This window comes from Stegodyphus dumicola, chromosome 5 (genome assembly GCF_044657685.1).
Source record: "Stegodyphus dumicola isolate Sdum_Otavi_A_Nest chromosome 5, ASM4465768v1".
In the NCBI taxonomy this organism is placed as follows: Eukaryota; Metazoa; Arthropoda; class Arachnida; order Araneae; family Eresidae; genus Stegodyphus; species Stegodyphus dumicola.
In genome coordinates this window covers 144,006,499-144,031,571 of record NC_140772.1, presented here as the reverse complement: position 1 = coordinate 144,031,571, position 25,073 = coordinate 144,006,499, and the positions used below count along the sequence as shown (strand labels likewise).

General features: G+C 31.5%; 1 protein-coding gene across 4 annotated transcripts in view; it reads left to right on the top strand.

Moving 5' to 3' along the window:
- Nucleotides 1-25,073, top strand: part of LOC118205713 (uncharacterized) — a 260,563-nt gene that overhangs the window by 74,276 nt on the left and 161,214 nt on the right. For all 4 annotated transcript variants that reach the window (XM_085817148.1, XM_085817147.1, XM_085817146.1 and 1 more), the window contains exons 9-14: nt 1,803-1,939; nt 6,768-6,905; nt 6,986-7,078; nt 17,417-17,490; nt 20,227-20,353; nt 24,746-24,897. In XM_085817148.1, the coding sequence (XP_085673274.1) occupies nt 1,803-1,939; nt 6,768-6,905; nt 6,986-7,078; nt 17,417-17,490; nt 20,227-20,353; nt 24,746-24,897 (721 nt within the window). The remainder of the gene's footprint in view (nt 1-1,802; nt 1,940-6,767; nt 6,906-6,985; nt 7,079-17,416; nt 17,491-20,226; nt 20,354-24,745; nt 24,898-25,073) is intronic.

Here is a 25,073-nt window from a genome sequence, read left to right as displayed (position 1 = left end):
ACGCTTATAAGAGCCCGGTATGCTATATAAAAGCAATATTGTAAGCAAATCATCCGCAATGTTTATTTTAATTTCTTTCAGTTTGTCCACAAGAATGAAAAAATCATTTAGATGATCATTCATTTGTTTAGAATCACTCATTTTTGTAAAAAGCATTTTTTTTAGAATTGTGGCCTTTCTAGCTGGTCCCTTATTCGTAAATAGTATGCAATTTACTCCACAGTTCGTGAGATGTTACACAATTCTTTAGTTGTGGAATTTCACTGGGTAAGATGGATATGATTATATCCGCTCGTGATTTTTGGTCAGTAGTTTTCCATTTAGCAAATTCTTCATCACCAGGTTCTGGTTTCGGAATTTTCCCAGTTACATAGTCCCAATGATCATTTTTAATCAGTATTGCTTCCATTTGCAACTTCCACGTATCAAAGTCATCCTTGTTTAGCTTTTAAATTGACACTGTATTAGTCGTCGCCATTTTCATTTCAGTCGACACAACTTGCCTTGCTGAAAGAATTTAACAATGGTAGTTGGAATGCACAGTTAAGCGCTATCTGGGCCCATAACCTATGAAGAAAAAAATGACGTCTTCTATATACATGACAAACATTTATTTAAACTATGAAGACGTTGAACAGCAGAGTAGAAATATGATATTACACAGCGCTTTTCACTTCTCTCTTACATGCAATACTCACCACTGACCTTGGCTAACTACGTATTAACTAAATATAAGTATTATGCAGCAGAGAACTTGCTTATCACGCGCATGCGCTAGGGAAATTGACGGCGGTTGCCAACAGCTATGCTCAAGGTTGGCATACCATGGGTAAATCAAAATACATGAAAATGGTTGTCAGTTTTATGTCACCCCAGTTTTAGCTCCACAGCTGCTATAATTGCTGCTATAATTTTTTTGCTGAAATTCTGGTAATGTGATGGTTATGAGCAATCTAAAAACGATATCTTAAATAAATCCCCAGAGGAAAAGGTACAAAATGTCTGGAGATATATGAAGCCAAAAGTGTAAAAAGTAATAATCTTGTGCAGATCAACTGATTCTCTGAAGAGTAGTTGCAGTCAAACAATATACTTAACTCTGGTATGAACATGGGAATATAATCTTTCTACTTTTTTCAGAGAGATGATTTTACAGCATGTATTAGTGTTGTAAGAATTACCGACTTCTAATGAGTAAACAGCTTAAAAAAAAAAAAAATACTTTCTGTGTTGCTTAGAACTTTAGCCTCAACCTTTTTGCTTATTTCTAATAAGTTTATGCTAGACATTTGCAAATATATTAATTCCAAGTTACTGTGTGATCATGCAGAGTTTGGGGAAAATCTGTGAATCCAAGGTCTCTTGTGAGTTTTTATTATTTGTGTGTGCGTACGTATATATATTACTTTTATGTAAATTATTATAGTTCTAAATTCTTTATAAAGTTGCACATCATGTAATTAGAGAATTAACTGCCTTTAAATTGTTACATTTATCATCTTTGATGTGTTTGTTAAGATATTTAATGAGATGTTTTGCAGAAACAGTTCATATTCATTTCACAATACTTACAAATGGCAGGCTAATATTTATGAAACTAAATACTAAACATGTAAGTGTTGACTCTGTTGCTAAAATCTTCATTTTGATGGAGCCCACCATAATTCTGTTTTTGAATATTTTTCTCATAGTGTAGTTCTTATTTTCTGTATTTTCTTTCTTAAAGTTTTCTTTCTTAAATTATGCATAGATAATGTTATCAGTAAATAAAATAAGCCTTTCCATCCTTTCAAACTATATAGGAAGAAGAACACAAATTTTAGAATTGGTTTTATGTGATGAAACAGAAACAGGTTTTGTGTGTTCTGTGTTTGCTGCGAAAGAGGAAATATTCCCAGATATTTATCCTGGGGATATTATTAGAATACATAGAATGCAGGTAATATTTTTCATTGTAAATATTTGTCATTTCAGAATGGATTTATATTTATTTTCAATTTTAACTAGTAGAAGATTTGTTCTTAACCTGTGGTGCCTGCAGTCTGAGGGTGTGAGAAAGTATTTCCAGAGGTACAAAAGAAGATCCTAATTTTAAATGAAAAAAATGCTGCTTAACTTCCTATTAGAAACTAGTGAACACTGCAGTGACATTTGAGGCAAAGTTTATAATAAAGTCAGGGCACAAAAGAATTTTTAAATTATCCTCGATTAGCACTATAACGTTAGAGTAGAATGGAACATACAAAAATCAGGGGAGACATTTAAAATATTCCCAAAAAGGGAGACCCGAAACGTGTGAAACCCACAGAAAAAACATACTGTGTATTCTGTTTTTTGTCCTCCTTAAGGTTTTTCCCACTGTTCTTTTCTCCGGCATTTTTCAATTATGACAATTGATGAGGAGAACCACGTTTGCTTAAAAATATTTCTTTTGTTTCTTGTGGTTCTTGTTGCAGTCCTGTGCTGTTTGAATATGGAACTATCGTGAACTATGGAGAGCCACTCATATATTTTATGGTTTGCAATATTTTTTTTTGTTCATATGGAAAAGGTTTTGTTTTCTTTGTACTTTAAGGTTTTACTCTAGCTGAAGTCAGGCTAAATTTATCTTTATCCTTAATTTTTATTCTAATGTAAGAGAACTGGAATTATGATTAAACTTTGTGTCATGAAATGATGAGTTCAATATAACCTGTTTCTGAGAAAGGTTACTTTTTGTGTAGTGTATAATAGCCACTCCTTCTTCAGTAGCAGTACAATAAACTGATTGATACATGCAAACTCTGCGAATGTTAATGAGGTAATTTGATAGAGATACGAGTACTAATTTACTTTAATTTACCAACATTAATCAGTGACTGAAGTCCATACTGGATAAGATCAACTGATTACATAAACCTTTTTTGCAAATTTAGAAAAATTATAATCATTATTTTATTAAATGATTAACACTTATGCTGTGTAAAAAAAAAAGAGTCAAAAGTAAGATGGCTATGTTGCTAATGGAATCACTTGTACAGCAGAAAACAGTAGACAATGCCACCATGCATTTTATGCTGCAAAATAATTTTAAACTCCAGTCTTAAACTGTCAAACTTGTAATAGCATTTCAAAAACGTGCATTTTTTATCAGACCTAAGTATGACTTTGCAGGGGCCTTAAGTAGGCTTTTTAAATTACATGAGGAAATCATCTTATAAGTATCTTACTAACCAAAACTGTGATTTAATTAAAATTTCTAAAAAAAGAGAAAAGCAAAACTTCAAGTGTCATATTTAATAGATATGTGAATCTAAATGAATACATTGATGCAAGGATTTGGTATGAATGTAATAACAGCTGCTGAAAAATTACCTTGATTTGTTAACCAATTAACCGCCAAAACTACAAGGAATGTTTCTTTTCTCATGAAAATAATAACAAATATTAAATTAAGCATTTATAACATAAACTTACATTGAAAATAAAAAAAATGCTCTTGCCTGTGGAAAACGCGAGTGTTGCTTTCGCGCAACGTCAGCGGAATAAGGCTATGGACGTTTAGTGAGTAGGATTGTACTTGTGTGATGTTTCTTTTGAGTGGAGCGCAGGATTACTTTTTAGCTGTATAACGTTTTATAAATCTACAAATCACTTTACTTGTAATTAATTTAATATTAAAATATACATTGTATTTCTTTTACAAATACTGATTATTTCAATTAAAAGATTCAAGCATGAAAAGCTTGATTACAATCATGATGTAAAGCTACATTACATACTCTGCATTTATGAACAGTCTGGCTATGGTACTCTTTACAACAAAGTCTTTTGTTATCAACGGACTTCACGATAAAATGTCTACCATCTCCATGCAATGGTTTTTGAATGCTGAATTTACTAGGTCTTCCTGTTGCTGATCTATTTCTGGCTAATTCTACACTCTCAATAGAAGTTTGTAAAAGGAATAACGCATTCTCGCGTCTGAAATCTAAAAGAGACTTTATATTTCCAGTAGTAAAAAGTGGTGATATTTAGTAAATTCAGATACGGTCTCACCTCATATAATTTATCAGTATTGTCAATTTGACTATTGTCAAATGCAAATTCTGCTTCATATTCCTGTACTGCAAACGTGATATCGATTCTCATACAACAGGAACAGAAAAGTCCTTATCAAAAGACCAATACATTTTTTCTTGAGGTAAAGAATGATATCCTGTAAGCAATAATATTCCAATAAATCTTCTCATATAGGCTTCAAATGCAATAAATTCTGTTTTTTTTTTTTTTTTTTTTTTTTTTTTTTTTTTTTTTTTTTTTTCTCCTGAGCTTATACATTTGTCTGTTCAACGAGAAGAGAGTAAATGTCTAAACCAAATTGAAAATCTGTGCACTAGTTTTACCTTTTGTTTTGTCTTTTATAATATCGCTTTCTTCATGTTCTTCCTGAGACATAACTAACAGTTCCTTTTTTATCCACTTCAAGATTTTAGTCTTCTACTTTTTAAACTTTTTAGTATGACTATAACTGCTTTTAGAAGGCTAAAACTTACTTCTTATGTGAATTTCAACTTCCCCAGCAGTATCATTTGGTGAAATATCATTATCATTATTTAAAACATTGTCATTCCTTTCTCCTTCATCACTAGCTTTTGCAATTTGTGGGGGAACAACAATATCAGTTTCATTCTGGTCATTATTAACATTATCATCTGTTTCTTCATCAAAAAACCTTTGAATGGCTTCTTCTAATGTAAGATACCTCGTTCTAGGCATTTTTAAGCAACCAGAACATGAAACTGAACATCAAAAGGAATGAGTGAAAAAGGAGATTGACTACCCATTTCCTGCTGATGTTGCGTCAGCGCAACACCTGTTTTCCCTTTCTTCCCAACACAAATATAAACATCTGACTGATGTAATGTTCTGATAAACAGTGAACCTTGACTAAAAATAGTTCACTCATAAAGACGGCTATTCTTTCGTTAAATATTTTCATCAAAAATACCTGGTCAAAAATTTTGCTGAAAGTATGAGATTAATTATTATAAACAAAATGATTGTTGAAGGCAAATATTTTTTTACAGAAATAATCTTCATAATATTCCCTACACAAAGTCATCTGCTGGTATAAAATATCTGAGGTAGTTATATACGCATTTATTTTGACCGTTGCGTCAACGCAACACCAGCGGCTAATGGGTCAAAAAACTAAAAATTTGGAGTGGAAAATGGAAATTTTGCAAACATTCTTTTGTTTGATTCTATCATTTTGGAAAATGAGAAAATAGTAATTGTACCTGTAATTACAGTTTATCTCCATCAATCATCTGATTCATTTCATAAATACTTTACAACAGAAAATATTATTAAAATTGTAAGATGGGTATGAGTTCGAATTCTATTTGACTCAGAGTAGATGGTTAGCAACAATTTAATAAAAGACAATCTTATTGAAATATGAACCAATGTACTAGTTCAAATGGAATTTGAATAGGTGACCTTAGAAAATAATTATTATGTACACAGGTAGCAAAAGCAGCATTGCAGACGCTTTTACCATTGGCTTCCACCTGCCAATAATTTCTCGAATGAAAATGATGACTTAACATGTGATACTTTTAAAAAAGGAGTCTTGCTTCAAAATTATTATGAATAATAATGATAACCATAACCTTTAAAAATGTATATGCTTTGCATGTATTAATTTATTTTTCAATGAATAAATCCTCTTACAATAAATGTAATTTTCTAAATAAAGTACGTTTTTTAAAGAGATGTGAGAAATTATACTTAGACTCAATAGCTGATTGTTAAAATAATAAAAAGCACTGTTTCAATTTAAATTTAAAACAACAGTCTGTTCCATTTATAAGATGCAATTTTAAATACAATAGATGGAGGTCTAGAATTTATGCAAATGTATATACAGATGTAGAGAACATCAACTAAATATTATTTATTAAGTCATCAATTAATACACACTAAGCAAAATCATGTTATATAATAGTTGTAATTCATTCATAAATAAATGTATTTAGAAAAGAAATATTACTGTGACCGATCTCAGATTATCAGAAATGAATTGTTTTTTACTCAGTATCTGATCATCTGATTAAGCAATATATTTTACAAAAACGTTAAGTAAAAGTAATATTTAAAGTTGAGAACAACAGAATCTGATTGATAAATATTTCTTATAATGAGAAGGCATCTTACATTTCTTAATGTGTTGACTCTCATTTTGACTGAATGCAGCAGAAGGAGGAACTTCATTAAAATCTGATGTGACATTCAGTACATCTTATTAATAAAGTACATTAAAGTCTAAACCTAAATTTCTTTTAAAATGAATAGTATTTTAATAGTTTATTAATCTAGTATATCTTAAGTATCAATGTCTGCACCATTTTTTTTTTAGTTTTTCCCTTTATTTATTTTAATCTTATAATTGCATTCAAAAGAAATTCATCACTTCAGATTAAGAAGAATGAATTTTGCATAGTTAAACTATCATGTTAACTGATTAATCATGCACGTGAAACAGGAAATTTTATCCTTTCCCTCATTTGATTTAATGAAAGATCTTGTATATGAAATTTGCGTTAAGTTAGGTTTTCTCATTTAAGTTAAGAATTAAAACAACAGTATTTTGACATGTGTTTAGCTTAATGTTATGTCGTTATTTTTCTTTTTATTTATTTTAGTTATATAAATTCTGAATGATATTGAAAGGAATCAGTTTAATGTTATGCACATATTTCCCCTCCTCCCCTTCATTTTAGGTGTACAAATTTCGAAGCAAATTAAAAGGGAAGTGCCTATCACCTAAATTCATTCTAGTATTCAGTAAAAGCAATCAAGGAACTAAGCCAAGGACAATTGCAAAGTCATTTACTTTTACTGAAAGTGATACTAAAAGAGTGAGTTTAAATTTGTATGTTATATTTTGTTTTCATTTAATTTTTTCATTTTCATGTGATGCTGGAAATATTTTTCATAGGTTAAAGAACTCTTTGAGTGGTACCAAGAGAAAAACAAACCAAAGTTAATCAGTGAAGTAAGAAGAGGAGATTTTGTTAATATAGTATGCCAAGTAAATATCTGCTATTCAATTATTATAATATAAATTTATATAATAGGTAACACATTTATAAATTTTTAAAAATTTATAAATGTGTTACCTATTATAAATTTTAAAAATTGTTTTTAAAAATTATTTTAGTATGTGATTATGTGTAGTAATCCAACGTAAAAGAAAATTATGTATTTTAAGAATTTTTTAACTTATACTTATTAATTGATCCTATGTAAGTTTTCATGAAGAAATATTTAAAATATACAATTGTGTTCATAAAATTAGGCAACACAACAACCTTATGTTTGACATAACTTTTAGACTGGACTTTATCAATTTTGAGAACAAACAAGTACAGGTCCTTTATAATTCAGAGCAAAAAAGGGATAGCCATGGCTGTATCTGAAAAGAAATAAAGCAAATGTAAAAGGGGCACCATCTGTCAACAGAAATAGGAAAAAAATTTAAGTTAATAGAATTTTAAAAGTGGTAGGAAGGACTGGATTGGAATTAAAGTTATTAACAAAGCAAGATAAATCTTTGTGAATGTAAAATGTTCCAAGAAAATCCAATTCACCAATGGAAGAAGCTTTTGGGTTAATTTTTGCAGACCCAAAATCAAAACTGTGTTTAAATTTCCAACTATATTTAGTTATCGAAGACTTGTTAATTTCATCTTTTTCCACATATAATTCATGCACCTTGATGTGAAACTCTAATATTGTTTTAGTCTGGCTGATATATCTCAAACCACACTAACAAGATATGCGATAAATTTCCCAAGAATTAAAATCAGAAATGCAATCTTTAAGAATTGAACAATGGATTTTATTAATAGGCAAGAAAATGACTCAAAAAGGGAACTTCTGGAGAATCTATGCAATTTTGTAACTGATAGAATAATGAAATAGTAGCATAACTAGGTTATTAATGTTATTTCTAACATCGGAACATCTTCTTTTACGGCAAGAGGAAAATTTTTTAGAGGCTTTATCAGTGACTATAGAAGAAAATTCTCAGTCATTGGTAACTAATCTTAAGTAATAGAGTTCATTCATGAAATAGTAAAAAAAGAAGCCATTTTTTTTCTTAGCTGGGTGACATTGCTTAGCATGGGGAGGCAAATAAACAGAAATGGGTTTATGGTAAGCATTAGCACTGAAATCAGATTCATTGCAGTTTTTATGAATATTAAGTAAGGGAAGGATATTGCCAGACAATTTCAAAAATGAACTGAAGGGCTGGAAGAATCAAATTTATAACAAATAAAATCTGGGATAAATCGTTTTTATTATTATCAAAATGTGCAAAAGTGTCATCTGTGTAGCGAATTCAGAAATGAAAAGATAATTTCTCTAATAATTTGACTTCAAAGTAATGCATGTAAATGTCAGCAAGTGCAGGACTGAGAGGATTAACCATAGGTAGTCATTCAATTTGGCAATAATATTCATTTTGGAAAACATGGTAGGTTTGACTAAAATTAGAGGAATTTTAGAAATGAACTCCTCTATTTCAGTATGTGTTAAATGAAATTCTCAAAGCCTAGTGTCAAGACATTTTAGTGTTCCTTCAACTAGAACATTAGTGAACAGATGAACCTTGATGATGATGCATCAAAAGAAACCATAATGGAGTGCAAAGAAAAAAGATCTTTAAGTGTATCAACGACTTCAAAAATTGTTCTATGAATATTTGTAGAAAATAAAGGAGAAAATACAGACACTAAATATTTGTCCAAAGGATATGATTCTGTTCCTAAGTTTTAAACTTTAGGTTGAAAAGGAATTCTAGCTTTGTGAACTTTGTTGACACATAACATCTAGCACACAATAGATGGAATGAGTGATTTTGTTAAACTGAGTTGGTAGCATATGTGAAGATTTAACAGTTGTTTTAACTTTTGTGAGGTCAGATATTGAAGGAGCTTTAAGAATCTAGCAGTATGATCCTTCATTTATCAGTCTCAAGACTCCATCAATATATATGTTTTTGTTCATAATAATGATCTGTCCACTCTTATCAGCTTTGAAAATTATAATGTTAGATTAGAATGAATTTTGCATACAAAACCTTCCTTTTCTTTTTATTAAGATTCAAAATAAAGGCTTTTTATTAAAATTCACATTATCAATAATTAGGTGGTGAATTGTGTCTTTCTGTGTTTCTTAAATCTTATAGAATTTTAAAGCTCTTTCAGTAGGGGTGATGATTTAAGGAAATGAAAAGTTGAATTTCAATACTTTCATCTGATCCTCCAAAAAGATTAACATGAGAGGTATTAACAAAGGTATTAGTACTTACAGTAAGAAGATTAACAGAATGGTTGGAAGTAGCCGATTTGCATGTGAGCTTTTGGAATTAAGAAACAAGGATATTTTTATGGCATTGAGTTTAGCATTGGGTTCTTGACAAAGATTTATAATCAAATAGGGAAAAATTTTAAGTAGAATTGTCAGTTTTTAAATGAAAGTAATATATATAAGTTCATATTCAATTTCAGTTCCATTTCATTTTTTGTTAAACATATATATAACATAATGTGATGAAGAAGTGACAATTTTAAAATATGCATAATTTTTTAACAGAAGATTTAAGACTTCATTTGACTTATATAAATTTGGGAATGATATTTTGCTGTTTGCATTTAAATAAAAAATGGATGTGATTCAAGAATTTCGTACTCATAACTTACAAAACGGCATAACTTACAAAATCGCTTTCTGTCTGTTGACATAAAATCTATGCTAAACACAAAATTGTTGCTTTGCCTAATTTTATGTTTTACTTTTGCATGTTTCTTTTCTGTCTTGATACAGTTATGCTATAAATCTTAAAGTACCTCTTAGCTTCTGAATAAAAGACTGCCAAATAAATTTTCTTCTCATCTGACTGTTGACTAAAAGTAGCACAGCATTGTAAATGTTTAAATAAGATTATTTATTTAACATATCAAGCTACCAATTGTACAAACTAAAATATTAACAGAAAAGAAGAATCCCTACTATCTTGTGGGAAGACAAGAGCTTTTAATACACATTCAGGTTAAGTCAAAATAAGTCTAGCTTGAAATTTACTAAGTACTTGTAAAGAAATTGTGGCAGTCAAAATCTCTGCCAGCAAGTCTGATGAACATTGACAAAAGCAGAAGTTATAGAAAAGCCAAAATAATAAAATCACTGGTTAATTAAAATAAAATTTGCTATCTGGAAAATGTAAATGAATGGGATTTAATGTATTATTTGTTAAGTTGGGGTATAAGGTATTTTCTCCGTTCTTCCAGCATTCCTTTGTGGCGTTACAAATGCATGTATTCGAGAGGTCCAGGGTTCAAGTCCTGACAAGGCCATTGAACATTTTTCATATCTCCTGCTTCAAAGTAGCCTAATGGCTCTACAAACGGTACCCGAACATCTCCTGCTTCAAAATAACATAATGACTCTACAAGGGACGAAAGTTTTCGGTAAAATAGGTGTAAACTTTTAGTTATGCATAATTTTAAAAAATTCATTTTAGCTATTTTCCAGCATTCTTTCTTATTTATCTTTAACATCATTGTTCTGTCCCTGTATTTCCTTCTCACCTTTCCTTAATTGTAAGCTTTTCTAATTGAAGAATAGAATTTGCGTATCTGTTTACAGTTTTCTCTGAAGGAATGATTCCTTAGGATCAAGGAAAGGAATAACAATAACTACCTTGCCAGTCAAAAGTAATCTCTTTAAACTTGCCAATCAGAAGCAAATTTAAGTTACCTGAATCGAGTATTTCCTTGTCATTATCATAACATCTTCAGTACCTGCTACTGGCTCACCAGCAGTCAAGCAGTTAAGCTATGCTCTAGAGGTATTCTTTCAACAAGAATGACAATTTTTAACCCTTTCCGGCATACTACCTTTTAAAGTCGGAGTTTTGATTTTTAAAAAAAGGTAGGCAGTCTAATTAGGCCTAGAGTAGTACACAAGTAAAATTTTGTGACAATAGCAGTTATTTTTTTTAATTCTGTAGGTGATCCCAAAGTGGCACACTGATTGAATAGAGCTTTGAAAAGAGTGCTGAAACAAGCATTGTTGTCAATGAACCGACTGATGAGATGCAGAGAAACATAGAATACAGACTCTCAGTTGTCCTAGATTATCAGTGAGCCCGGTCTGCGCACACCTAGGGTTTGCTGTTTGATTTTAGGTGAGATTTCAAGGTAAAAATTTAAAACTAATATAGAATAAGGAGATTAGCATACAGCCAAAAAAATAACATAGAAATTTCTTTTCAAACAATTCTTTTTGTACTCTAAAAAAAATCTGGAAGATTTCTTTGAAAAATGAGGGTTTTAAAAAACTAAACATGGCTAAAATATATGGACTGGTTTGTGTTGAGCTGCCATCTACTATAAATAAAGAAGGTTCAGAGTAACCTATAGTAACCTATAAATCCTTTTTCATTCAACTTTTCTGTGCAAGAAGAAAATTTTTCTGTGCAAAAAGAAAATTTTTAGGTATGTCCAGACCGGACACACTGAGCCACAAAGGGTTAATGGTGATCATGTTTATGGAGCTCTAACTGTTACAATTTCATTTGACTCGCTCTAGCTTATTAACTACAAGCCTCCAAGCTCTCTTGATCAGACTAAATATAGGGATTTTTTTTCAATTAGTTATGTTTACTTGTCTTCAAATTAACACATCGATAAATGAAGTTTAGATGATCTCATAGAAGAACCTGAACTTTTTATCATAATAGAGAGTTTTAACAGCCATAGTCCACCCTGATGAAGTAAGGACCCAAACTTTCGAAGCAGATAGATAGAGTTGTTGATCGAAGATTATTGCCTCCGTCTCCTTATTAATAAACAGGCTACTTAGTTCCATGAGTATTTTCATTCTCTTGATCTTGCTTCACCATCTGTTTTGCCACTTTGCACATTTAATGTTGGGACTAATCCTTACAACAGTGATTATTTTCCCATTTTTGTGTCTCTTGCACAAAGAATACATCCCGTATAAAGATGCCACATTTTATACTTGATAGGGCAGACTGCACACTCTTCATTTGTTGCAGAAGAAATATTTAAGTTGTGCTTGTTGATGATGCAGTGAAATCTGCTACTTATATTATCATGCTAGCAGCTACATTCTCTATACCTATGACTTCAGGAAAATTATGAAAATATTTAAAACCTTGAGTATCAGGAAATTGTGAGATAACAAAGAAAAGTTTGGAAAGCCTTTTTCTGTGTATTGCACTTAGTCAAACTTTGTAGCCTTTAAAAAAAGCCAAATTAGACGCAAGGAAATTAAGATGTAAGAGCCAGAGGAATTGGTGGAAATGCTGTGTGGTCTGGTATAACAACTTTTATGCCAAGTAAATCAGTATGGGAAAGCATCTGGAATATATAAAAAAATTTCTTTCTGGGAAAAAACGGCTGAGTGATTAGCACCACAGAAGAAATTGCAAACACTAACAATATTGTAACAATATTGTAACATGTACTTTTAAAAATTTTTGGAGGAGAGGCTTTACTGTTTCTCATTTTAAACTCATCATTTTATTTTTATATAACTGAAAAATAATCACTTTAATTCACTTTACACATTTTACTTATTTGAGTTAATTAAAAAATAAAATTACCACCAAATGCTGCAATTCTCATCAAAATTAATTAATATACATACATACTCTTGTACTCATAATCGGCTGGATTGAGGTGAAGATCTCTACATGTTGCCTGCCTTTTAAGCATTGTAACAGTTGTTATTGCTGACTCCATGACTGCCATAATGTGGAGAGGTACTAGGCCTGCTAGATCCATGGCAGCTGCAGTCGCTGTAGTTCGATATGCTTTGGTAATGGCTAAGGCGAATGGGCGTTGTGTACTACTTAAGATCTTGATTTTACGTGTATTCATGGAGTTGGCCCAGATGGCCGCTCTGTACATAATAATTTTTTCCACTACCATATATATATGAGAATATGTTGTCTTAGGCCCCAATCAGAACCTTGCACGTTTTTAAGGTTATTCGCTATGCTCAAAGTTTTCGTCCTCTGTGTTCACAGGTGCAGTATCCAAGTTAAGTCTTCATCTATAATGAGGCCCAGGACCTTGAGTTCCTTAGTTTATTTCATTCATTTCCATTAATGGGTTTCTTCAGATCGTTTAGCCAGGTTTGTGGAAAATAATGTTCCTGGATTCGTTTCTGGGAACAGAGACGATGGAAGAGGGCTGTAACTTCATTGCAGTTTTTCTGGAGAAAGTCTCTGCTATGCCCTTGAACAATAAATGTGGCATTATCAGCAAATGCCAGAGCTCGTGTGTGTGATGTCCATTGAGTTTTAAGTATAGAATTGAAAGTAACATTCCAAAGGTCTGGACCAGCACATGATCCCTGTGAGTAGCCTCAAGTCTGTTTTCGAGCGATTATCCCTCCATTGTGAACCACAACATAGGTCCGGTTGCTGAGATAGCTGATGAAGAAACTTGCAGGAGATTATTAGGAATACGGGCTCCATGCAGTGCCTCTATTATAGAGAGAGCAAGCAGATCGGCCTGAAGAAAGCCAGGTCATTTTGATCCATATCATACTTTGAGAAACCTGCCCTGTCTTAAAGGCTCTAGGGAAGTGTTGCGGATCCAAAAGTCTGTTGAAGAAATTGACGAGGAAGCTTGACTTGGCTTTATGGACAGCTCGGATGATGTTATGATCCAAAGAGTCTGAGCCCGGGCCTTTTGCCTTGGAAGAATGTTAATCACCACGTTTACTTCAGATGGCATAAGGAGCATATCATTAGACAATGGACAAGCAATAGGCTGGATCTGACTGAAAGTCCATTTCATCCTCTACTTTCCTGAAAATACTGCTTCCAAGATGGCTGTGAGTGTCGCTTCCATTAAACTGGAAGTGGAATGTGTTGAGTGCACGTATTTATTCCCTGTGCTGGGGTGGTCTGAGCACTCTATCAGAAACGATTTTATGTAAAGTGCCATACACTTTCGTATTATTCGTGCAAAAATTACACCAGCTTCCTAGTTTGGCATTTAGTATATTTTTCTTATATATCACTAATGCCTGTTTGTAAGCAACACTTAGTGCCGGCCTTGCCTCCTGGATGTTCAGCTTTCATTCTTCTCCTCAAGGCCCTCATTCAACTGCTCTGTGTCGTGAGGTCTTTCAACCACCAGTTCGGACGATGTAGCACTTTTGGAGTTTTTAGAGAGGAGATCCTATTGCACAGGTCATGTAGGCTTGCGATTAGCTGAGTTGTAAAAGAATCCAGCTCGGAATCTGTATGGCTGTCTTTTAATTCACATTCCATTTGTGCAAGTTCCTCTCTCACTTGGTTGGTAAATTTTAAGAGACTCCTTCTTGTCAGCTTATAACATTTTATTGAGAACTTGTCATGGTTATGGCTGATACTGTAGGTGATATACTTATGGTCCGAGACAGACAGGACATCTTGCACTGTCTGACAGTACAAGAAAAGTGGAAATTTCTATGTCATTGTGGTGGTCTGGCAACCCCTTTCATGAATAGTCTCGTAAGTCAGGGGACAGTTTGAAATATTAATGAAGAATTAGGTAATTACTTGCAATGAAGTCTTCGACTTCACATCCTCTTATATCCCTATTAGGGTATCCCCACGTCTCAGCACATGTGTTATATTCTCCAGCCAGCAAATGTGCTGAAGGATACCTTCTGAGTAATCCGTGCTTCTGGGTAATCCGAGCTTCCATAATAATATCAGCTGTTGGCGGGATGTAAATGTTGGTAATACAGATACGGAGGTCTATAACTTCTACGGCTATAGTACCAGTGTCTCTAGAGAGGAATACTATGTTGGGAACCCATTTTTGCTGGCAGCAGATCGTTGCGACTCTTGGGTTCTTGTCGTCATCGGACTGTGACCATCCATACTAATGGCAGTTCTGCTACCCTGGTGACAGTAAGGTTTTTTCGCCAGGATAACGTCCACTTCACGTTCTATGGCATATTGTATGAGCTGGGCAATAGCCACTCTAGCCCTCTGAAGGTTGATTTACAATACATGATTTTCATCTTGTTGAACTATGTGAGCATTGATATCGCCATCCGTGTCCTGTTCAGTATCTAAAGGACTCTTGTGCATTGGTGGATTTCAGTGGATTCCTTCTGCTCTTTGGTTAGCAGTCGGTATTGTTGTGAAATCTTCTGGCAATATGTTGATATTGTGGGAATCCTGGGTTGTAAGGTGCATGTCTAAAGTTATGGTATGTGCCATGCTTGTAGTTTGCAGTTCTGTGGTTGATGCAGGCTGTTGATCGGGCTCTGAAGGTCTGCACATGGTGGTTTTCCACACAGAATGAACAGAATTGTTCCTCACTTTGGCAGGTATCCCATGTGTGGCCTATCTACTGACACCGGTAGTGCCTCTTGATTCCCAGGTATTTTCAGATTGTGTGGCTGTTTCAACCTGTATAGAAATTCTTAATTCTAAGCGCTGCTGTGAAGCTTGTTGAATCACACTCGGAGATCCTTTGACCTTATCGTGAGACCTTTCTTTAAGGTGGAAGAGTGCTTTAAATATTCCTCTTGGAAGCTCTGTAGCTGCTGTGAGCTCTTCAGCAATTTTTCACAACTGCGACGTCATGGACCACACATCGAGGTCGTCTCCTTGATGGCGTTGTGAATTCTGCAGACTTCTGCTTTCTGTAGTTGCTCCTCCAGTTTTGTGACATCATCTGTTGTTCTGCAGAACCCCTCAAAGCCCCCTTTACCAGTCTTAGAGATACTTTCTTCTGTTACTTTCAGTTGTGAAATTGGCAATTTGTTTCTTAGTTGTCCCTGTACCAGATCAAATTTCAGGGGTCACAATTTTAACTATTAAACCATTCCTTCCGTCCTGAATGACCCGACAGCCTAGGATGAGCTCTGACCTTCTCAAGAAGTTTTTTCTGGACCAATCTTCCCTCTGCTAGCATTTTACAGTTTTTTTGTTCAAGTAGTTAATTTTCTATGCAGGCTAACCATCTTATATTTGGTCAACCTTTTTTCCATGTGCTTGTTGGTATGGTGGTGAGTAGTCTTTTTTTGTTACACAGTCTTTTTTTGTTACACAGTCTTCTTCCATTCTGATAACATAGCCTGCCCATTTTAGTCTTTAGCATTTAATGAAATTAATGATTTCAGGTTCAATATATAAGTGATATAGCTCCAAATGTGATTTTCTAAGCCACACACACCATCTTTTTGTATTCCTCCAAAAATATTTCTCAAAACTTTCCTTTCAAAAATACCCAACATATCTTCATTCATGCACATCATATTAAATTATTACAAGAGTAAAATATAGAACTTGTTGATGCAATAAATTAATTACATTGATAAATTAGGTGGCGTTTTAAAAAAAGGGTGAAAGGCAAAGTTTCAGATACTAAATTTTTTGAATTCAACACTGTTTAGACTAAAAATTGCATGTTCCAAATTGTGCAAGAAATATCCCTTACCTTAACAGAGGAAGCAGACTCTTTTTGAAACTGAAGAAGATTTAACGATAAATGCTGCAGTTTTTTTTTTTTTTTTTTTTTTTTTTTTTTCAAGTATGCTACAATAACTGCAGTAGATGTAAAGAGAAGCTTTTTACAATATAAAAATTTATATACTAAGAGCAGAGTAGCTTTTACTTCAAAAATCTTAAGGACTTAATAATTCAGTGGGAATGTAGTACATTGGTGTGAAATTAAAAATTCGGAAGAAAAAATCAAACTCAAGTGACAGGTATGTGTAATTGTTCGTACTGTAATCCATTTATCCGTGTGTGTTAGTTGGGTCATTTTCTATGTTATTATTTTTATTTTAGGGGAATATGTATTTTTAAGGGCATTTTCTCCATTTTAAATGCATTTTCCAGCCATTTTTAAGGGCGTTATTTTCAGTGAATTTTTAGGTCATCAAAATCTAGGTCCTGCTCATAAGTCAAAGTTCAAAGTTTGGCTAAGTTGGCTATGGACATTTATGGCTGTAATACCTATGAGGCAGAGAAGTATGAAAGATCTATTAATCTGAAGACTATTTTGTATGGTTGGTTACTGGGGAAGATGGATATAAGATACTTAAGCCTTAACTGTGATCCCAAATTGAAATAGTTTCAGCAAACATGTTATGCTGTTAGCGGCAATGTTTAAGATTTATGACCATTGCAGATATACTCATTTCTCTTCCCTGTGATTCTTCATATGCTTTTTTATTAACGCACGGTAAATAACAGCAACTTTAAACGTCTCATTTTATTATTTATTTTTGACAACTTTGTTCTCAAGTGATTTATTTTTTCAATGTTTTATTTATAATTTGAAATTTTCATTGCTTTAAAATTGCTATATTTTAGGTAATTAGTGTATATGTGGCTAGAACAACTGATGCTGTAATACTAAAGATATGGGATGGAACAAAAACAAATGTGTATGTATGATCATATAATTTATATTTTATGTGTGTGAGAATCTTTGTGTAATTCAATAATATCATCCCCAAATTTAGTTAATGTAAATGTTCTGCATTAAAAAAATAAGAAAGCTATCATTAAACTTCTAAATTAAGTGAAAAATAAATTGTTTTAATTTTTAAGTTAGGGTAAAATGATAGACTCTTGATTTAACTTTCATTATTATTAATACTTTTAATGAAATATTTTATCAAGATTTTTTATATTATCTTAATAAAAGAGGAAAATTTTTGTAGTTTATTAGAATATTAATAAGCTGTAAGTAAATTTTCTATATCCACAATGTAACAGGATTGTTAGCATAAATAATGTAAAAGTAATAATAAATTTTAACACTGTCTTTTATTAATACAGTACAGAGTCTGAAATCCAGACATCCATTAACCGGATTGATCTAAAATCCGGACCTCAAAACCACCAACAGTACAATGTCTGAAATCCAGGCATCCATTATCTGGAATGATCTAAAATCCAGACCTCAAAACCACCAAAACCGTTTTTCTCGTAGGTTTTAATGTATGCGCATTATATTCTCCCCTCTGCGCATAATAAAACATCTGAAGAGTCCCGATTCTTAATTTCATTTTGACACTAAATAAAATACCTTGTGATCGAAGAAACAATCATTTTAGCATAAATTTGTACCATTAGTAATTTGACTCCGTTGCTGCGTATCTGCTTTGGCACAAATCTCAAACCAAAACATTCCACATAGATACATCGTTGATCTGATGCCAACCTGGCGAATCATTATTTACTTTACTTTCGTTTCATCAACACATGTTTATCAAAACATGACAACTTGAGTAATGACACATGTTACAATGCCTAAACAATTTTTTATATTAGTAATTGAATAATAAAGGAGTATGGTAACCTTTTATTTTGACATTATGCTTGGCGATGATTACAGGTTTAAGGTAAATATGCTAAAAAATGTTGACGAAGAAAAATTTACGAATATTTTCTTTTTATATGCTAAAAATAGATTTTGTTGATGATACGCATATACCCAAAGATTACATTTACAGCTATTTGTATTAAGAATAACTGATTTGTTTTTCACATAAAACCCAGAACCAGTGTCAGGGCTTGTATGGCTGCACGAGTCACAGAATTTAGGACCCACAGAGACTGCATCAGGCTGTAAGATATCTAGCGCCGGCCCTCAATAAGGCTTAAGTATATGTGGGAATTTATTTATTCAGAACTCTGATAAGCCTTAAGCATGTGCAAGAAATAGACATAAGTATAATAAATAACTAACCTAATACAATAAGGCTTAATTGTCTCAGTGCACGATAGAAGCAAGATAAAAATTAACGGAACAACTTGTTAGTCGCCAAGCTCATAATGCATAGCAAAATATGTATAGTGAAGGATAGTTAAATTTGATGATGATAGCCGGTAATTTTAAAGGTTTTCGGATATCGCAAAACAAAGGTGAAATTTTCCAATTGAGGGATTTTGTAAAGAAATGTGGAGAAGCAGTAATAAATGAAGATTATATAAAAGAAGTTTTTCATTGTTTTGGCAATGCTTCTCAATCATCAATCAATTAATGAATGGCAAAATCTGTAGTATGGTTCTAGATCCAGAAAATACTGCTACTGATAGTAAAGAAAGTGACATAGAAGTTACTGAAAACGAGAAAATTTTGATTAACAAGTTAGTCGGAATTCTCGAAACAGCAGTTACAGGACTTCAACAGTGTAACTGAACAAGAGATTATGTCTGTCTAACAGAATTAAAGAGAAAGTATTAGCACAAAAACGAAGCAACTTACATTGAAAGAAATGTTTAATAAGGTAAACTAATAGATAATAATTTTTTTTTTTTTTTTTTTTTGTAAATTTTGATACCTTTTAGATCATAAATACTTCACTATTTCATAAAGTACGATTTCATGTTTTTAATTTTATTATTTCTACATGCCATCTTACTAGATTTAAACTGATGATCTAATATCTGGAAAAATCCCAAATCTGGAATCGCCGAAGTTCCGACGAGTCCAGATTTCAGACTTTGTACTGTATCAATTTCTGTAACAAATAGGCTTCAGTTTCTTTGTTTCATCTAATTTAGCTAACCCTTCATCTTGCTAAGTTCAACACTGTTCTGTGTGAAATGATTCATCACTGGTAAACTAAACCAAATCTGCTTTATGTTATGAGGATTTTAAAATAACTAGAAAATTTATGCAGTTTTTAAGCATTATTTGGTATGCATCAAACAAGTAAATAAATAAATATGAGAGTACCTAATTGATTTAAAAGTTTAAAAGCAATTCATTGGGCTGAAATCTGTCAACTTCCTTCAGCTTCTTAATAAATTTCTGTATTTTAAAAATAACTTTTCTGTTAGTTAAGGATCTTCATAGTATGGAAATTATGGACTTGTTTTATTATATTTTATCCATATTATTCTTAATCTTGTGGTTCACTCAGGTACTATCTCTCCTTAATATTGATGTGATTTAGTATCATTGTTTAATTAAAATCTGTGCTTTTAGATTTGTGTTAACAGTTCTTATTTCTAATTACTATTTCTATTAGAAATGGCAAATGTAACATTTTTAAACTCTGAAAAGGGAATATGACAGTCGCAGACAAAATAGTTCTGTAATATCTTGAATTTGTATTAATAAATAAATTATTAAGAATACAATAATTTATGTTAAAAATTTTCAATAGGCTTGAAAATACCCATTTGGGTCTACAAAGTGAAAAAATTGATCAAAAACTCTTCAGAATTGCTAAGAATTATTATGTTATTTTATCAGTTTATGGCCACCATGCTACATCAGCTAGTGAACTTCAAGTAAGTTTTCATTATTATCATTAACTTCTAAGAACTATCCTGTTTATGAAATATTTAGGTACTACATTTGCTTTAAGGATATAGCTAAAATGTTGCTTTCTGTGGAACTTTTGTTTCTGACAACTCTTTTGGGTATAGTATTACAGTTGTATTCAAAACAAGTTAAATTGCCTTGTGATGTCAAAAATTTATATGTTAAAGCTTTTTAAATATGAAGTTAATTCTTCAACATTGTTGTTTAGGCTTAATTTTAGAAAATGTTAATTCTTAATAATCCACACTGACTGTCACATATGTAACTTTAAATTTATATCTTGCACATTTTCTGTTTTTAAAATATAGTTTAATTAAATTTCATTTTTGATAATTCTAACCTTTGGTATATGAACTATAAGTGAAATTTTTAAGAAAATGTCAGTCAATTCTATTCACAAAGATTCTGTGTGCTGTAGAAAAAATAAATACAAAAAAAAAAAAAAAAAAAAAAAAAAAAAAGTCATTTTTAGAAATGCTTAAATATTATCAAAAGCAGTCAATAACAGCTACAAGTGAAATATTCTGCTTGTGCAAATAATTGTTTTAAGTGTTAAGTACTCTGAAGCTGTCATTTAGATTGTTTAATAATAGGTAACATTTGTTTACTAATAAGTAACGTTATCATTGTCAATTGACTTGTAACTTTAAAATTTGTTTTGTATTGTTGTTGGATTAGCATTTTGAACTGTATAAATTTATTACATTATTTCTGAATTATTTGCTTCTCGAATATAAAATTCTATAATATATATATTTTTTTACAGAACCAAATGTGTGTTTGTTATTTTACATTATTAGTATGAGGGTTTATAATTTTCTTATATTAAAAATATATTTCTTGTTGTAAATTATTTTATTTTTAATTTCAATCAAATAGTAGAGGAAGCATAATTGCTCCAAATTATGCTGACTTAAAAGTTGTTATCATAAGCTGTTCAATAAATAACTTTCTGAAGAGAACATAACAGGTTCATTGCTACCTCAAAAATGTACTTTTTGTGTCAGAAGTACTGTTTATATATTAGTTTTTTGGGTAATATCCTTCAGTGTTAAGGCATTTATCTCTATGGCTTGCCAATTTTTCCAGACTTCTGCACGGAGTATAGCACTCAGCATTTCGAGCATACATTTCATGAAAAATGAACCTTTCTAGGAAATTCACCGTAGACCAAACCTAAAAACATTTGCAGAATATTCCCATCTCAAGTCTACAATTTTGGTTTGTATCTGTGATGCAGGGTTGATGATTCTATTTAAGTTTCAGTGCTTACTATTTAACAATAACTGAGTATTTACTGTTAATTAATTATGACTTGTACTTCTTCATTAGACTTCATTAGACAAGTTTATGCTTAAATGATTGCTTCAATAACAAGGTATTTTATTTAGTGCCTAAGTGAAATTAAAAATCATGGCTCTCCACATTTTATTATATAAGGAAAGATAAAATGCGCATGGGTAAAGCATACAAAAAAAAAGTTTGTGGCTTTGAGGTCTGGATTTTAGATCATTCTGAATATTGGACGTCTGGATCTCAGACTTTGTACTGTATATGTATAATTTACATACTTAAAAAATGCAACTATTTTTCATATCAGTAATTCATGACTATATTATTTCTTTATCGATTATTTAGTCTTGAAAAAAACTAGGTGACCCATTTAGTCATGCACTGTCTTTTTATTATATTTTATTTATGATGATATGTACTGAATTCATAAATTTTGGAATATAATACAGTAAATAAATAAAAAAGCATATAGTAAGAAGCTATTAATTTCCTCATAGTTATATAGTAAACATACATGAAGAAATTAATATCAGGTTTCCAGATAGCACTAACGTGAATAGCTCTGTGAACTGATACTAACTTTTACACATTTCTATAATTGCTTGTTTTGTTGATTAAATTTCAAATTCAAATATTGTTTAGATCAGCTGCCAAAAATAAAAATGCTAAACTGGGTATTTGTCATCAGAAAATGAAAGCTTATAATCATTTTTTTTTTTCTTTCATTCTTTGCTAAAATACTTAAAATGAGCTGCTTTCTGCAATGACACTTCAAGCTACTGATCACCCCTTGTTTCATAGCTTGCTGCAGCATTGAAAGTGCATTCAAGGGCAAGAAAACTGTTTTAATTCATTTTTAAGTTTTCAGACTAATGTGTGTGTGTGCATCAATGAAGAGTAGAAGCTTTTGCTTTTTGACCAAAAGTTCCTCATTCCATTTTCAAAGCTCTTCTTCAAACAGTTCAGACATCATCCATTCTTTATAGTTAATTTTATAGGAAATAAGAACTTTCACCCTTTTTAAGCATCTTGGCTTTTGAGATTTTCCTGTCACCAAAAGCCTATGATGCTCAGTACTGTTGATATTAACATGCGAAAAAAATATAATTTGCACTTTTGACAGTTTTTCACCAGTACCTCTTTGGTCTTCAAATTTTAACTTTTGATTAGTCATCATCTTGTTGAACAACCAACTTTACTGTCATTGAAAATATCTTTGTGTTGACAATAAACATCATCCTGTATATAATTTTAAATTTCTCAATACCTAATTTTAAAATGCTTCTTGATTGTGGAGTAATTTTTCTGAAGAAATGTTGTTTACTTCTTAAACTTATCTAACAATCTATTTGAGCACAGGAAGACAATCTCTTCAAAGTGCTTGGCAAATTCTTTGGTCTTTATATGAAGCATTTTCAAAGAAATTTTCAGATCATGGCTTCTTTGAATTCTGAATCATTTCTGCTATGACTCTTCAACATTTTCTTGTTAAATTCTATCCATAAGAAGGAACTGTTGAGTTTCAGTTTTTCTATATGACACTGACTACAGATTTATATAAACTCTATTTAAATCAGGTATTGATTTGGCTTCATCCATATTGTATTTTCCAACTAAACTTGCCTTATCTTCTGGGCATTATGTTTAATCTTTATAACTTGCCATGTAGATAAATTTCATTGATACCTAGTAAAGAGAGAACAAAGAATATCTGATGTTTCACCCTTCTAAAAAAAAAAAAAAAAGAAAAAGAAAAAAAAAAAAAAAAAAAAGAATAACTTTGTCATTAATTTCTCCTATCTAATGGCGAATGAAAACGCATTTATTTCCCCCAAGATCTGCAGTGTTGAAAGCAAAGGTGCATTAGCCATTATAAAGAATGTTTTAAAACTTGCAAAAAGCCTTGAGAATTTAAATTCTCCATTCAGAAGACAGAAATTGAAGGACATTTTAAGTAGTAAAGCAAAACAAACCAATAAGGATGACAAATTTCCATTTCATAGAAAGTAAATCTTCTGTATAGCCCCCAAGCTCATAAAAATCTATTTCTTGCTTCCTCTTTCACTGACTAGTAAAAATGTTCCATCTTAGCATCAACCTCAAACAGAGCTGTGGCTTCTGGCACAATCAAAGATCTTGAGTAGGAGGAATCAGTTCAAGTTCTTTGTTTCTGTGGTCACATATGTAGTGTAGTATTCTAAGATAGGCTTATTGTTTTGTACTGATTCTCCAAGAACTGGATGTTATGCATGTTTTGTGTAGCCTTTATATAGAGCACAGAGAAATGTGGGGTTGAAGGTAAAAGAATGGTAATGTAAAAGTGTTTTTTGCTATCCTCATCTGATTTTTCATATCTTTGGAGGTTCACTTTGGAGAAATAATTTTCTATATACCTAGTGTTGTCTTCATCATCAAATAGTGAAGAATCTGTATGTATCTATGTGCGTTCCTAACACTGCAGGAAAATAGCAGTGCCTACAGCCATGAAATTTTAAGCACACTAGTTCTTCACCTTACTTCATTTGCACATCAGAGCACAAATTTTGAATTTTTTTTTTATTTTTTTTAATTTTTTTTATTTTTATTTATTTGATACTTAGTGAGAATTCAGTGAATATTTGGTTAGTAAATTCAAGGATTTAAAAACAATGTGTTGCCGCTTAACAAAGCGTATGATATTTATGCATCAAATTTAATCTGAAAAACTAAGCAATTTAAAAGCATTTTTTTAACCTTTGGCAAAATATGAGATGTTTATCTTTTGAATTTAATCAACAGCCTCAGCTATTTAAAAGAAAAGTGGTATCATTTCCAAAATAAAGTGCCATGCACTAGTGTGTTGCCATTTGTTTAAATGTAAGATATTTAATTTTACTTTTAAATTTAGTATCTTCATTGTAGCATTTTATTGATTATATCTGGTCTGTATCTGTTGCTAAGAACTATATTTCAAAACTTGTTTGTTATGTGTTTCATGATTCTATTTTAAATAAAATAATGAAATTATATTATTTAGTAAAACAGTTCGTTGTAATTTTCTTGTACCAAAAGATTTTAACTTTCAGCCTGGCCAGTACATTGAAGTCCGTGATGCACATCTATTTAGCCCTAGAAATAATCCTGATGAATGCAAACTTTGTTTACATGCAGGAAATAAGGAAGGAAGGGGTATCTGTGTTTTAAAAAGTGAAGATGACAGAGTGATTTTATTAAAAGAGTATGTTTCTTTTCATGATTTGAAGATGTTAATATGGTAGTCAAATATATGTGTTATAGATTATTATTTTTACAGTATGCTTTGGATGATGGTCTTTTTTTATAATAAAATGTTTAGTCAGTAACACAATTTAAAATTAGTCAATTAGGCAAAAAAAAAAAAAAAAGCAACCTCAG